The sequence below is a fragment of the Oculina patagonica genome, chromosome 13 (assembly GCF_052425735.1).
Source record: "Oculina patagonica isolate OP01 chromosome 13, crgOcupat, whole genome shotgun sequence".
Classification (NCBI taxonomy): Eukaryota; Metazoa; Cnidaria; class Anthozoa; order Scleractinia; family Oculinidae; genus Oculina; species Oculina patagonica.
In genome coordinates, this window is record NC_135770.1 from 7,081,595 (window position 1) to 7,094,180 (window position 12,586).

The 12,586-nt window shown below is 41.1% G+C and overlaps 2 protein-coding genes across 2 annotated transcripts; one reads left to right on the plus strand and one right to left on the minus strand.

Moving 5' to 3' along the window:
- Positions 1–4,514: 4,514 nt before the first annotated feature.
- Positions 4,515–9,196, plus strand: LOC144634931 (uncharacterized). Its single transcript, XM_078493985.1, has 3 exons — positions 4,515–4,829; positions 6,007–6,609; positions 7,268–9,196. The coding sequence occupies exons 1-3, from the start codon at positions 4,601–4,603 to the stop codon at positions 8,410–8,412; spliced, it is 1,977 nt and encodes a 658-aa protein (XP_078350111.1). The 5' UTR covers positions 4,515–4,600; the 3' UTR covers positions 8,413–9,196.
- A 1,634-nt stretch (positions 9,197–10,830) lies between these two features.
- On the minus strand, positions 10,831–12,062 carry LOC144635083 (retinoid isomerohydrolase-like). Its single transcript, XM_078494162.1, has one exon. The coding sequence runs from the start codon at positions 11,917–11,919 to the stop codon at positions 11,401–11,403; it is 519 nt and encodes a 172-aa protein (XP_078350288.1). The 5' UTR covers positions 11,920–12,062; the 3' UTR covers positions 10,831–11,400.
- Positions 12,063–12,586: the final 524 nt, after the last annotated feature.

The window sequence follows — 12,586 nt, forward strand, 5'->3', positions numbered from 1 at the left end:
CGCTTGCTCGCTTTCAGGAGATCAGCATATTTATCAGTCATTAAGTTGTCCTGTAAATCGAAGTGCCGTTAATAAATGAAGTAAACTAATATTTTGAACGAATAATAAATAGACTTATACAGGCGCAAAGAAATACCACTGTAACATTAAGTACTCCTAAGCTCCTCTGATTAATGTACAAGCCCCTTTTCAGTTATATCACTGGACGAAAAATTAGATTTAATCAGATTTGCATGGTGGTCACCCAATTAGCTTTTTATTTTTTGGGTGACAAGTAACTTATTATTTTTAATTTATTTATTTTTAAATAATTTACACTAGTAACAGCCAGATAGATTTTAAAGCACCCTTCATTTTACCAATGCCTGTTTGCTTAGTTAATTTTTTATTTTGCAGAGTAACAGAGGTATTATTATTTTAAGTTGTTATATTAAAATGCTAAACCAACAATTCATTATCATATATAAAAACAAACTAAAAACCGGTTTGAGTTCGGTAAAAATATCATATTTAAGATTTTTTGGGGACTCTGTTGAATTTAGATTGCCAGCGAAGCTATTTTTTAGCTTTTAGAAAAGGGGTGAAAAAAATTTTCTAATAAATTAGAGTAAATTTTTATAAAATAATTTACTTAATTTTTATTTTTGTATTCCTGACAAAATACAAAATACAATGTATAAATTAAATTGCCGTATCTGTTAAAGGTCTCTTCTCTCAGTATCAATTTTATAGGGGCTTACAATGACACCGGGATGAGTTTCATTCCGGGACGAATTTCGTTCCAGAGCGAAATTCGTTCTGCGTTCACTGACGACCGGCCAGCCTTAAATATCGCGCGCGCGGTTTTTGCGCCAGATTCAAAACGAAAATTGCGCGAGTTTCCCATGAAAACGCATGCGCCACTCGCCCCAGACTACACGATTTGCGGTCTCATCAAGGTACGGAATTCGTATTCAGTTTACATGATACCAGAATGAGGTGTCATACCAGAACGAAAATTTCATTCGGAATGAAAACCGGAATGAACTCATTCTAGAATGACTTCTGAGGGAACGAAATTTCGTCTCGGTTTGATCAGCTCCTCTCCCTTCATTGCTTTGATAGCTAAAATGATTGCACTTATTGCTCTTTTAGACTTATTAAGAGTGATTTACGAATTACTTTGACTACGCTACTACTTAGTTCAGGTAACAGTTGTTTAAGTAGTCAAACGAAGCCAGTTTGTGATAATTTAATTAGAGAAACTTTCTAAGATAAAGTTCAAGGAACTGTGGGGAGCTCGCTCGGTTTTCATTTCAAACCAACAGTTGACTATTTTGATTAAGGTATACCTAGTAACACGATTTTATAAATAGAGATTTTGTTGCTTCTGTAGAAAAATAGGATTACGTTTGTCTTAGCCATGCTGCATACTATTCAGCAACTCACACAGCGGTCAAACGCAAAAATTGACGTCACATCCGGTCTTCGCCGCCTCGAACTTTTGACTCGAAAGTGGGCAAACTTTTGCAAGAAATTGTTAAAGAAATAATACGATGAAAGAACAGTTCAAGCTGGGACACTCAGTGGAGATGAATTATAGAATTTCCAATCCATAAGCGGCGTATAGTCCTTAACTTTCCAGGGACGGCGTTACCTTTTGGGTTTAAAGCGAAAGTTTTCGGAAAATTTAAGACTTTGTATGGAAAATTTTGGCGGGAATAACACAGAAACTGCGCACGCGCGCGGCGTTTGACCCCTGTGTGCCAGCAACTGCAGTGATTGTTGCATTGCCTCGTGTCAAGTGCGGCCTCGTATCACTTGTATAAACACGTGACACGAGAATATTTGGGGGCTTTCTGCATTCCTGTGCAATAATTCCAAGTAATTTCTGTGTAAGGATTCTTAGCATACCTGGTTGTGAAATTCAGAAATTAAAGGTTTTGAGATTCTTTAAGGTAAATTAAATGACAGCTTTTAAATTTGTCAACAAAAGATATCGACGGCAGTTCGGGCTATTGTATGGCTTTAAGTAAGATAGAGTCCCACCCGCGTTATTTATCCTACAGTGACATTAAGCTCTGTGTGAGTTTAGCCTGTATGAAACCCTCTAGATTGAAATGAAATTGCAAACACAAGCAGTCTTACATACTGGCAGAAATAAATTACTCGATTAGAAATCGCCGGGTAAAACTCAAAGCAAAATACACCTAGGCAGTTAGAGAGACTAACGGAACTTTTGTCGATCGAATGAAAGAAGGTTCAAGGAGGATAATTTATGCGGGGTGAACCGTCTGTACAGTTTTTAAAATGTGTTCGCAAAATTTTGCACAATTAAGTGTGACACGACTGACACCAGGCGGCCCAAAGCAGATATAATTTATATAGGATTGACCACTATCCTATGAGATGCACACTCTTTATGGGGTCCTTTATGATAGGCCTAATGGTTAGCGCGCTCGGCTCCGAGTCGAAATGACCCGGGTTCGAGACCTGGCCGGGGCGCTGCGTTGTGTTCTTGGGCAAGACACTTTACTCTCACAGTGCCTCTCTCCACCCAGGTGTATAAATGGGTACCTGGCGAACTTTCTGCTAACCCTGCGATGGACTAGCATCCCATCCAGGGGAGAGTAGCAATAATTCTAATCGCTTAACGCTAACAGAAACCGGGATAAGCTCCGGCTGTATGGGCCACTTAGGCTCCGGGACACAGACTTTACCTTATGATAGGCATCACAAAGTGTCCCGGTTAATAAAAGTTTACCAAGACACACATAATTCTGTTAAATTTGAAGTGATATGAAAATGCCAAATAAATAAAACGAGGAGGGGTCCAGTCAAATATGAAGTACTTATTGAACAAAAGCTGCGTTCAATCCTGGACATAAGTGGACTAAGGCCATTCATTTTCGGGCCAAACGTCGAACTTTACATGAGTCGAACCTAATGCAAATGACTGAAAAACAGTAGCTTTTGCTCATTTGCATTTAAGGTTCGACTCATGTGAAGTTCGACGTTTGGCCCGGGCCTAAGGGACCTTTTATGCTTATTTCAAAGACTGAGTTAGGAGAGTAAATTGAATATTTAGTTGCATTTCATTAAATAATCGCTTTCGCTGTTAAAAAACATAGAAAATCCAACCTAGAATTTTTTGTTTTGGTTTTGAAGTAGCGGGTTTATGTTCCAGCTCATTAGCCAGAACTAGTACATGCTGTTTTGGTTTACTAGCCGTTAGATCAGAACTGTAATCAGGTGTTTTACTGTAACTAGAACTGCACAAAGCTTTCATCTACCTGACGCGAGTGTTAGTTTCTAACGCAATGAATGTACCAGAGCTAGGATTGACTCTAGCAAATAGATCTTATGAACGTTAGTTTACTTTTTTTTTTAAAAATAACGTTTTATTCACGATGTAATTTGTATCACGTCCCTAGCTCGCACTTAAACAAACTGCACTGTAATATTTATTTATTTGGTTTTGTAATTGGAGTATTAAGTGTTGGAGCGAGTAACTGTATATTCTCTGATGTAGCAGAAGAGCTGTGTTTTGCTGTAATAGATCTCCGGCTTTCAGGAGTCTGACACACTTTGTCGCTGCAGCGTAGTTCGCCTCTGTTTGCTGATAACAAGGCCGGAGAACCCGCGGGGAGACTCCATATGAAAGGGGTGGGGATGCTCGTCGGAATGAAATTAAGAAACCGGTCTGTGTGCAACCCTAAAGGGGACCTACGGAGAAATTGACGTTTTGTCCGTAACATCCTAAGTGAGACCAACAATCGAATTACACCCGGCCTACGTGAGGCGACGAGCATCCCCGCCCTTTTCACATGGAAAACAATCTGAGAACAATTAACATTTGAACCAAAGTCGAAAAAATTGCCCGAAGTTTCTTAACTTTGCACACATTGCTTCCCTGATTTTTTATCTCAAAATCTTCGTACCTAATCATTCTTTTCGTAAACCTTAATTATCCTCCCACAAACACTTGAGCAATACGGTCAGATGTTATCAGCCTTTGTCCATTTTATGCAGGACACAAGATGCAAATTCTATTTTTAACAGAGAATGGTCCAAAACGTCTCAAATGGGAAGAACGCTTAGGAATTTCCGGCGATGAAAGTAACAAAAATAAACAAGATAACCTTTTGACCGATGGAAGAAAGCTCTCCTTGTAAGCAAAGGCCTGGTTAGAACCGAGATGGCCTACTAGAACTCAGACCGCCAAACCAAAAATACTCTTTTTAGACAACATAAACAACAATCTCCAGTGAATAGGGTATAGCAACCCCCTCGCTTTCGGGAATCTTTACTTTTTTTTTTTCTCGTTAATCCCTAGCTCTCAATTAAGCTAACTTGACATCTGGCCTAGCTGAAGGTAAATTAATCGGAAGCTGCTAGATATGTTACAGCAGAAATTGACAGCCACTGAAACCATGCCGCACTTAAAAATTTGAATCGTCTCCAACAAAAACTAACACCGTAAAAAGGACAGACAAGGGTTAAAACTCAATACACTCATGCATTCACTTTCAGTGTTTTAGTCTGCATTTGGTCACAAACACACCGGTAAGGTTTATTTATCCAAGCTTGTAAGTCCTCACGGCCTTATGAGAACGGTATCATGGAGACATCAAAGACTCGCCCCGTTTCCAACACGGTGGTGTTTTCATCGATATTTCTCTCCGTTATTTGCTTCACGGGATTGATTCACGTCGAGATCGAACTTCACGTTCATCGACAAATGCTTCAAGATTTAAATCAACAAAGAGAAGAAAAGCTCGAGCTACGAAACACAGTAAACAACGAGAATGAGTCTGTGATGAAAATGTTTCACGGTGAATCAAACCAAGGTGAGAAGTACAATGATCGAGAAAATAGAAATAGACGAGGAATTTCATTTGTCTAAACTGAGAAGCTACAGCTGAAACTAAGGAAGTTGAAATTAAACATCAACATCCCGATGTTGTGACATCAATTTATTTTATCATTCCATACTTTGTACTTATCAATAACTTCAAGTAAAACTTTAACTGAGAAAGAAAGTAAGTGTTTCCATGAAAAGAATGCAGTACTTTATCTAAAATCGTGTAGATATAAACTAATAATACGTGTCAAGGGATTTCCACTGAAAACTAAGCCTTTCAGCATTAGTGAATGTCATGACTTCCTTTAAAGCTGATCAACAGTCCGTAATACGCAAGATCCTTGAAGTGTTGCTGTGCAACCCAAATGACGAAATTGTGTCGTATCAAAATAATGCGATTATTATTAGTCTCAGCGTGATCAGCAAAATGTGATTTTCGCAGCATTGAATGGAATTTAAGCAAGATAACTAGTCTTAGTAAAGTGTGCCAAAACGGCACGGGGTGACTGCTTTTAAGAACAGCTAGCGGAAATCGCCGCCTGTTTTGGAACAAAAAGCATGTGCAAATGCAATATAACTATAAATCAAGCATCGATTTAAATACAGTTAAACCCTTTCGCTCCCCATGGAGCATAGGTCCAAGGAAACCACTGCTCGCCATCGCGTTCTGTTTTGGGCTATCTTTTCAAGCTGCCACCAGGTGTAGCCTGCTTTGCTCGCCTCGTCATAGCCTGTGAATCCCGACCCGACACATAACTCGGCTCGCTCCGCTCGCCGAAAACATCATCGGGAGCCTGCTCGCAGGCTAGCCTCGTCATCTACCGTCCTCCTCCAGCTGTTTCTGGGACGGCCTCGGCTCCTCTTCCCCTGTGGGTTCCATCTCAGTGCCTGCTTGGTGACATTGCAGTTTGTTTTCCCGAGGGTGTGCCCAATCCAACCCCACTTTCGCCTTTTCATCTGGATGTTGATCCTTTCCTGCTCAGTTGTTGTCCAAAGCTCTTCATTTGTTATTCATTTGGATGCCTCTCGTAAACATTATTTTTAGACCTTCCCCGCCTCTTCAATTCACGCCACCACCAGTCTTAATAAAGTTTAATGGTGCGTTATCGACTAGATGTAATATAAGCTCAATCATAACATCTTGGTATAATGATCTCTTGCAGAAACACACGTTCGTTACAAACGCCATGTTGAAACTACAAATAACAAACCAAACGCCAGTGAAACTACTGCGGGAACCAGCGATCGCGATTACATCAGAAGAGAAGTGCGACTTGCTCTGAGTAGCCAAACCTGCACGGTACATTGTCCCAAAGGAATCAGGGGAAGACGAGGCAGGCCTGGTCCCACAGGCCCTCCAGGTAAACATGGACCGCCCGGGCCGCAAGGACCACAGGGACCAAAAGGAAACCAAGGTACTCAGGGAATTCAGGGAACTCCGGGACCTAAAGGCGACCAAGGCCCCCAAGGACCCAAGGGCGAACCTGGTAAATCTATCTCAGCCCCTTCAATTGAGGCACCTCCGATGTCCATGGTGGTAAACGAAACCGGTACAGCTTCGTTTCAGTGCAAGGCTGAAGGAAACCCGCAACCTGAAGTCATGTGGCTGAAGCAGAATTCCAGTGTTGTTGCAGACAAACGAGTTGTGCCGTCACGTGATGGTCTGATGATTACAGATGTGACGTCACAAGATGAAGGAATGTACACTTGTAAGGCAAGAAATATTCTTGGTCAAACATCAGCATCAGCGAATTTAACTGTTCAAGGTTAGTGAATATATAGATAATATTTGAATTGATTCGTTACTATCTGTTCCACCTCAAGTACATGCAAAAAAACATGTTGTAGACAGCATTGTTTTATTGATGGAGCTAAGGCGAGTTTTTCTGTTCTTTGTTCTTCGTTCTTTTTTCATCTTTTTTTGTCCCCGCCCCCTCCAACAAAAAGGAAAGAAAAATAAAAGCACCAGAGTTGACTTGTGTAGCAAGAAGTGAGAAATATTCTTAGAGAAATGACGTTATGCATCGGCTGCGTTATCTGTTTAAGGTAAATGGTGTTGTACTTATCAATCGTTTAATGAAACATTTAATTCAATGGTTTAAAGCATTGCGATGATAGTTATCCTGCAAATCTGTATTCATTTTTTCTCTGGTTAAGAACATGGCCACGAATCATCCTCTTTAAAAAACGTTCTTTAATTCTTTGCGGTTCTCGCATTCTCTCTTTTCAGTGGTTGTTCGTCACGTTTGTCTTGGCATGAACGGATTCCTATAATACAATGAAACTAAGTATTTACGATACAAATTGTTAATGTCAATTTATAATATCCAGCAGCATATCCTGGGTAAATTTGCCAGGCTCTTAATGAGATCTCCTCTTGTTCTTTGCTTATGAGAGGTTTTCTGTTTTTGCTTAAATGTCTAGTTGGGGCTGTGATCACTCGGAAGCCCTCATCTGTCATCGTTGAAGAAGGACAAGACGTGAGCCTGTTCTGCCACGCTACTGGTCAGCCGAAACCAACGGTCACTTGGCGAAAAGCGTTCAGTCAATTACCAAAAGAGAAGGCTACTGTTGTTAATGGTACCTTGACCATACTCAATATAACAAAAGCAGATAGTGGGACGTACGCCTGCTCGGCAACGAATCTCCTTGGAGAGGACTCTGGTGTTGCACAGGTTACCGTTTTAGGCAGACTCAAATTTACTTCAACTCCTCCATTCAAAGTTAAGGCATCGGATTCCAAAAATGTAAAGTTGAACTGTAGAGCACAAGGTTCACTAGAGATCGTTTGGAAAAGAGCAGGCCAAAATCTTCCTCAGAATCATGTTCTTTATCCAAACGGAACTTTGCTTCTTCAAAGCGTTTCCACAAGCGATGCAGGGACTTATTCATGTGTGGCAAAAAATTCTCAGCGTTCTATCGAGGCAACATCTGTTCTTGACGTTTTCAAGCCCATGTCCTGCAGCAGTATAAAGTCGGGCCGCAGTGGAAGCTCTTCAGGTAATTATATGATTGACCCTGATGGCAAAGGAGGCGTGACTCCCTTCAGTGTGTACTGTGACATGAGTGACAAGGGTGGTGTCGGCGTGACGGTCGTAAGTCACGACAGTGAGAGTAGAACCCATGTTGGCCCTAACATTCCTGGATGTAGTTATAGCAATCCAGGATGTTACAGTAAAAATGTGCGATACACTGGAGTCAGCACCGCTCAGCTAGCAGCACTCACTCGAATCTCACAGAACTGTGAACAGTTTATCAAGTTTGAATGCAATAGTGACGTGGCGTTTATTATCGAGAGTCGTGCTTGGTGGGTGTCACGTGACGGAACACGGATGAACTACTGGGGCGGAGCAACAGGCCATGACAACATGTGCGCATGCGGAGTAACAAACTCTTGTTCCAATGGGAAAAAGTGTAACTGTGGTGAAGGCAGCAGGGGCTGGAAAGAGGACAGCGGTCTGTTGACAGACAAGTCTGCTCTGCCTGTGACACAAATCAGACTGTCAGACTTGGATCAGTCAAACGAAGAAGGATATCATACATTAGGAAAACTCAAGTGTTATGGCTAAGCATAGGCGATGAGTTGGTAAAAAAGACAATAAGACGATCCACTGTAAGCACAGGATATATTACTGTCACTGATCACGTCAAATTTGTGAGAAATGACGCGACAGCGAATATATACTCGGAAGTTTAGACGGATTTTTAACTTTACTTACTCGCCAAAAGTTTGTCAGGAACCGTGTGCATGCGAATATGAAACACATACTTCTTGTAACTAAAATTGCCATTTTTATTCATTGTGAAAACTTAAGCGTCTTTACAAAAAAGGCGGCTCATAATTTCAGTGTTGATTTTGTTCAGCTTTTTATCTTAAAAAGGAATTTGAAAAGCGGCAGAAAAAATAATTACTATACTCTTAAGTTATCAACAAGAACTGCTTAATCCCTAGCATTCCCACGTTTAAAATTCATGTTTTACACACAAGAAATAGTTATTCCATGACATTTTTTTTTTAAAAAAAGCCTCTAAGCACGCGTATTTCTGTTACTACTTCTCAGTCGCACAATGCACACATCTTACCTACATGGACCGTTCACAGTACTGTCAAAAAGATTATTTTTAAACAAGAAGCTACTTAGTAGCTCGAAACCGGGTGGTTAATGTTTAACCACTCTTTTAGCTAACAAGAAAGCCTACGGCTTTTAGACATATACCCAGTAGCGTTTTATTTCCATTTGTTGCTGTTCGACAAGAAGTGCGTTACGTTGAAGCGTGAAATGCGATATACGATACTCGGCCGTCAGTATTAAAGGTCAAAGGCACTTTGATCGCTTTTGAAGACTTTGAAGGTAGAGATATCAGAGTTGTTTTCGTTCTACTTTTAAAACGCATAATATATAACTTGACTCTTTCAATTATATGTCGTACTGATCATTTCTAACTGAGCAGCAATTCTATGTTGCTCTGTGGTCTAAGCGATGATTTATTGTTGAGTTAAACACACGGAAAACGCGTATAACGCACGTAATTTTAATCCCTCAAGTGGCAAGTAATTTAAAACATTTCCTCCGTCCCATTCTCCTTCCTCCACTGAGGCAATTTCAAGTGGGTGATGAAAAATGACCTGTTTTAAGACAATCAACATGCGTGACCTTCAATGCCCTACCGACAAAAAAAAACTAGAAGCTACTTAGTAGCTCGAAACCGGGTGGTTAATGTTTAACCACTCTTTTAGCTAACAAGAAAGCCTAAGGCTTTTAGACGTATACCCAGTAGCGTTTTATTTCCTTTTGTTGCTGTTCAACAAGAAGTGCGTTATGTTGAAGCGTGACATGCGATATACGATACTCGGCCATCAGTATTAAAGGTCAAAGGCACTTTGATCGCTTTTGAAGACTTTGAAGGTAGAGATATCAGAGTTGTTTTCGTTCTACTTTTAAAACGCATAATATATAACTTGACTCTTTCAATTATATGTCGTACTGGTCATTTCTAACTGAGCAGCAATTCTATTTTGCTCTGTGGTCTAAGCGATGATTTGTTGTTGAGTTAAACACACGGAAAACGCGTATAACGCACGTAATTTTAATCCCTCAAGTGGCAAGTAATTTAAAACATTTCCTCCGTCCCATTCTCCTTCCTCCACTGAGGCAATTTCAAGTGGGTGATGAAAGATGACCTGTTTTAAGACAATCAACATGCGTGACCTTCAATGCCCTACCGACAAAAAAACTAAAAAAAAAAAAAAAAAACCGAAGGTAGATTATGAACCGGGGGGCACCAGACCCCCACCCGGTTAACAAGAAGCTACTTAGTAGCTCGAAACCGGGTGGTTAATGTTTAACCACTCTTTTAGCTAACAAGAAAGCCTAAGGCTTTTAGACGTATACCCAGTAGCGTTTTATTTCCTTTTGTTGCTGTTCAACAAGAAGTGCGTTATGTTGAAGCGTGACATGCGATATACGATACTCGGCCATCAGTATTAAAGGTCAAAGGCACTTTGATCGCTTTTGAAGACTTTGAAGGTAGAGATATCAGAGTTGTTTTCGTTCTTCTTTTAAAACGCATAATATATAACTTGACTCTTTCAATTATATGTCGTTCTGGTCATTTCTAACTGAGCAGCAATTCTATTTTGCTCTGTGGTCTAAGCGATGATTTGTTGTTGAGTTAAACACACGGGAAACGCGTATAACGCACGTAATTTTAATCCCTCAAGTGGCAAGTAATTTAAAACATTTCCTCCGTCCCATTCTCCTTCCTCCACTGAGGCAATTTCAAGTGGGTGATGAAAGATGACCTGTTTTAAGCCAATCAACATGCGTGACCTTCAATGCCCTACCGACAAAAAAACTAAAAAAAAAAAAAAAAAACCGAAGGTAGATTATGAACCGGGGGGCACCAGACCCCCACCCGGCTAACTAAAAAAAAAACGAAGGTAGATTATGAACCGGGGGACACCAGACCCCCACCCGGTTAACAAGTGCACACACCACTTCTTGGAAGCAAACACAGTGTGATTTTATATGTAACTAGAGATATAAATGTGATTTTCACAAGACAGTAAAAGTCCTGTTTATCGTGGCGTCAAAAAATTTTAAAATCTAAACTACTTCGCAAAGCTATTAGAGGTACACCAATAAGCGGCTGCATACGTGGTTATGCCTTTTTTAAACTTTTAATTTTCCCTTCATTATTGGCCAAACTTGCTTGTTAAACACTCTTCGGATCTAGCATTTTAAAAAAAAAATAGTTCTTAAGGTTTGAGCTATAACGCGGAAACAACCGCTTCAAAGGATGAGTACTTTAGTTGTTGTTGTTATTATTGTTGTTTTTTCCCACAATCAAAACCACCTATGTTTAACATAACCTCGAACACGACTGCGGATATCAAAAGATAACACTGCAGTTCTTTCACTGATTCCACTAGTTCGTTGACAAATATAATTAGCAAGAGGAGAAAACCTTGCTTAAATAAAGTTCATGCGTCACTAAACAAAAAGCATTCCAGTTTTAACCTCGCTAGATAAAAAAAAAAATCGATGCAATCATTGTCAATGTTCTACTTGGTATTTGAAAAAGCCCGTATGAAAGCTCATTGGAGTAATTCCTTTCACCACGCCTCGCCCCAGTTCCTTGAACTCCTTCGCGTCCAGAACCAACAGGTAAGTGGTCTGGTCAGGGATGTTGATCACGCATGACATCACTACACCGTCATCTTCTTCCTTCCCATCAGGTGCTTTGACGAACACAGGCTCCGAAGCAAATCCTCCTGGCTCCTGCCATGTGACAAACTCCTTTGTCTCAACGTTTAGCTTGACCAGATGACTGAACCACTTTTCCTGGTCAGCTCCGACGCCATACACAAACTTGTACGGCTGGCCAATATTCTCCGCGTCGTTGAACCTCGGGAACTCCATTCCAGAGTGCAGCAAAGTGTAATCCATCCCGTTTGCTCCTTTTCTGAGAGGTGTTCCCTCCTTCACATCTCCGAGGTCTTCCAGAGGAAGCTCGTATCGACGTATATCCGGGACGTCAAGCTTTTTCTCGCCAGGCACTATGGGGGATCGCATATTGTGCAGGTACGTCTGCTCGATTATTGTGTTGTCATGGAAACAGGACGCATCCAGGTAAATCTTAACATCTTTTTCGAAAGCGTTGACCTGATGGAAGACGAAAAATAGATCCACCGTGAAGACGCCAGGGTAGGTCCCTTGTTTTCACAAGAAACCTGGAGCGCTGTTCTGGCTTCCACTGAAATCACTCAGCGACACTGGAGTCCTTGCGTTTGTGTGTGAACGCTTTCCACAAGTTCAGCACCAGAGGTGTTTCGGGTACTACCACATAGTTCTCAGTGATGCAGAAACTGTGAATATACGCAACTCCGCTGGAAGGTGGGATAGAGTAGAGCAACTCCACCCCCCTCCCCCTAGAGGATGCTTGTCCTGTTCTCCCTTGGAATGTGTTATTTTTATGATGTCGTAAGTGGAGTTTTGGGCATGTTGATTATTGATCTATCATCTGTTTGCTGTGGATAAGCCGTTGTAAATTTGATCTAAGCATAATCTAAGCATAATACTTGTAGTGGCGGATTTAGCGGAGGGGCCCGGTGGGGGGGGGGGGGGGGGGCAAGGTCCCCACCTTATTTCTAGAACACATAGAGGTCCAGAGGCCTCAGTGAAATATTTCGGAGAGCGCTCCTCTCCCTTTATCTGAAGGTCTGGATCCGCCACTGAAGCC

Excerpts from the sequence above, each read along its gene's own strand:
- LOC144635083 (XM_078494162.1), bottom strand. The coding sequence starts at position 11,919 with ATGCGATCCCCCATAGTGCCTGGCGAGAAAAAGCTTGACGTCCCGGAT.
- LOC144634931 (XM_078493985.1), top strand. The coding sequence starts at position 4,601 with ATGGAGACATCAAAGACTCGCCCCGTTTCCAACACGGTGGTGTTTTCA. Across the intron at positions 4,830-6,006 it reads TCACGGTGAATCAAACCAAG|AAACACACGTTCGTTACAAA; the intron begins GTGAGAAGTACA and ends GATCTCTTGCAG. Across the intron at positions 6,610-7,267 it reads AGCGAATTTAACTGTTCAAG|TTGGGGCTGTGATCACTCGG; the intron begins GTTAGTGAATAT and ends TTAAATGTCTAG.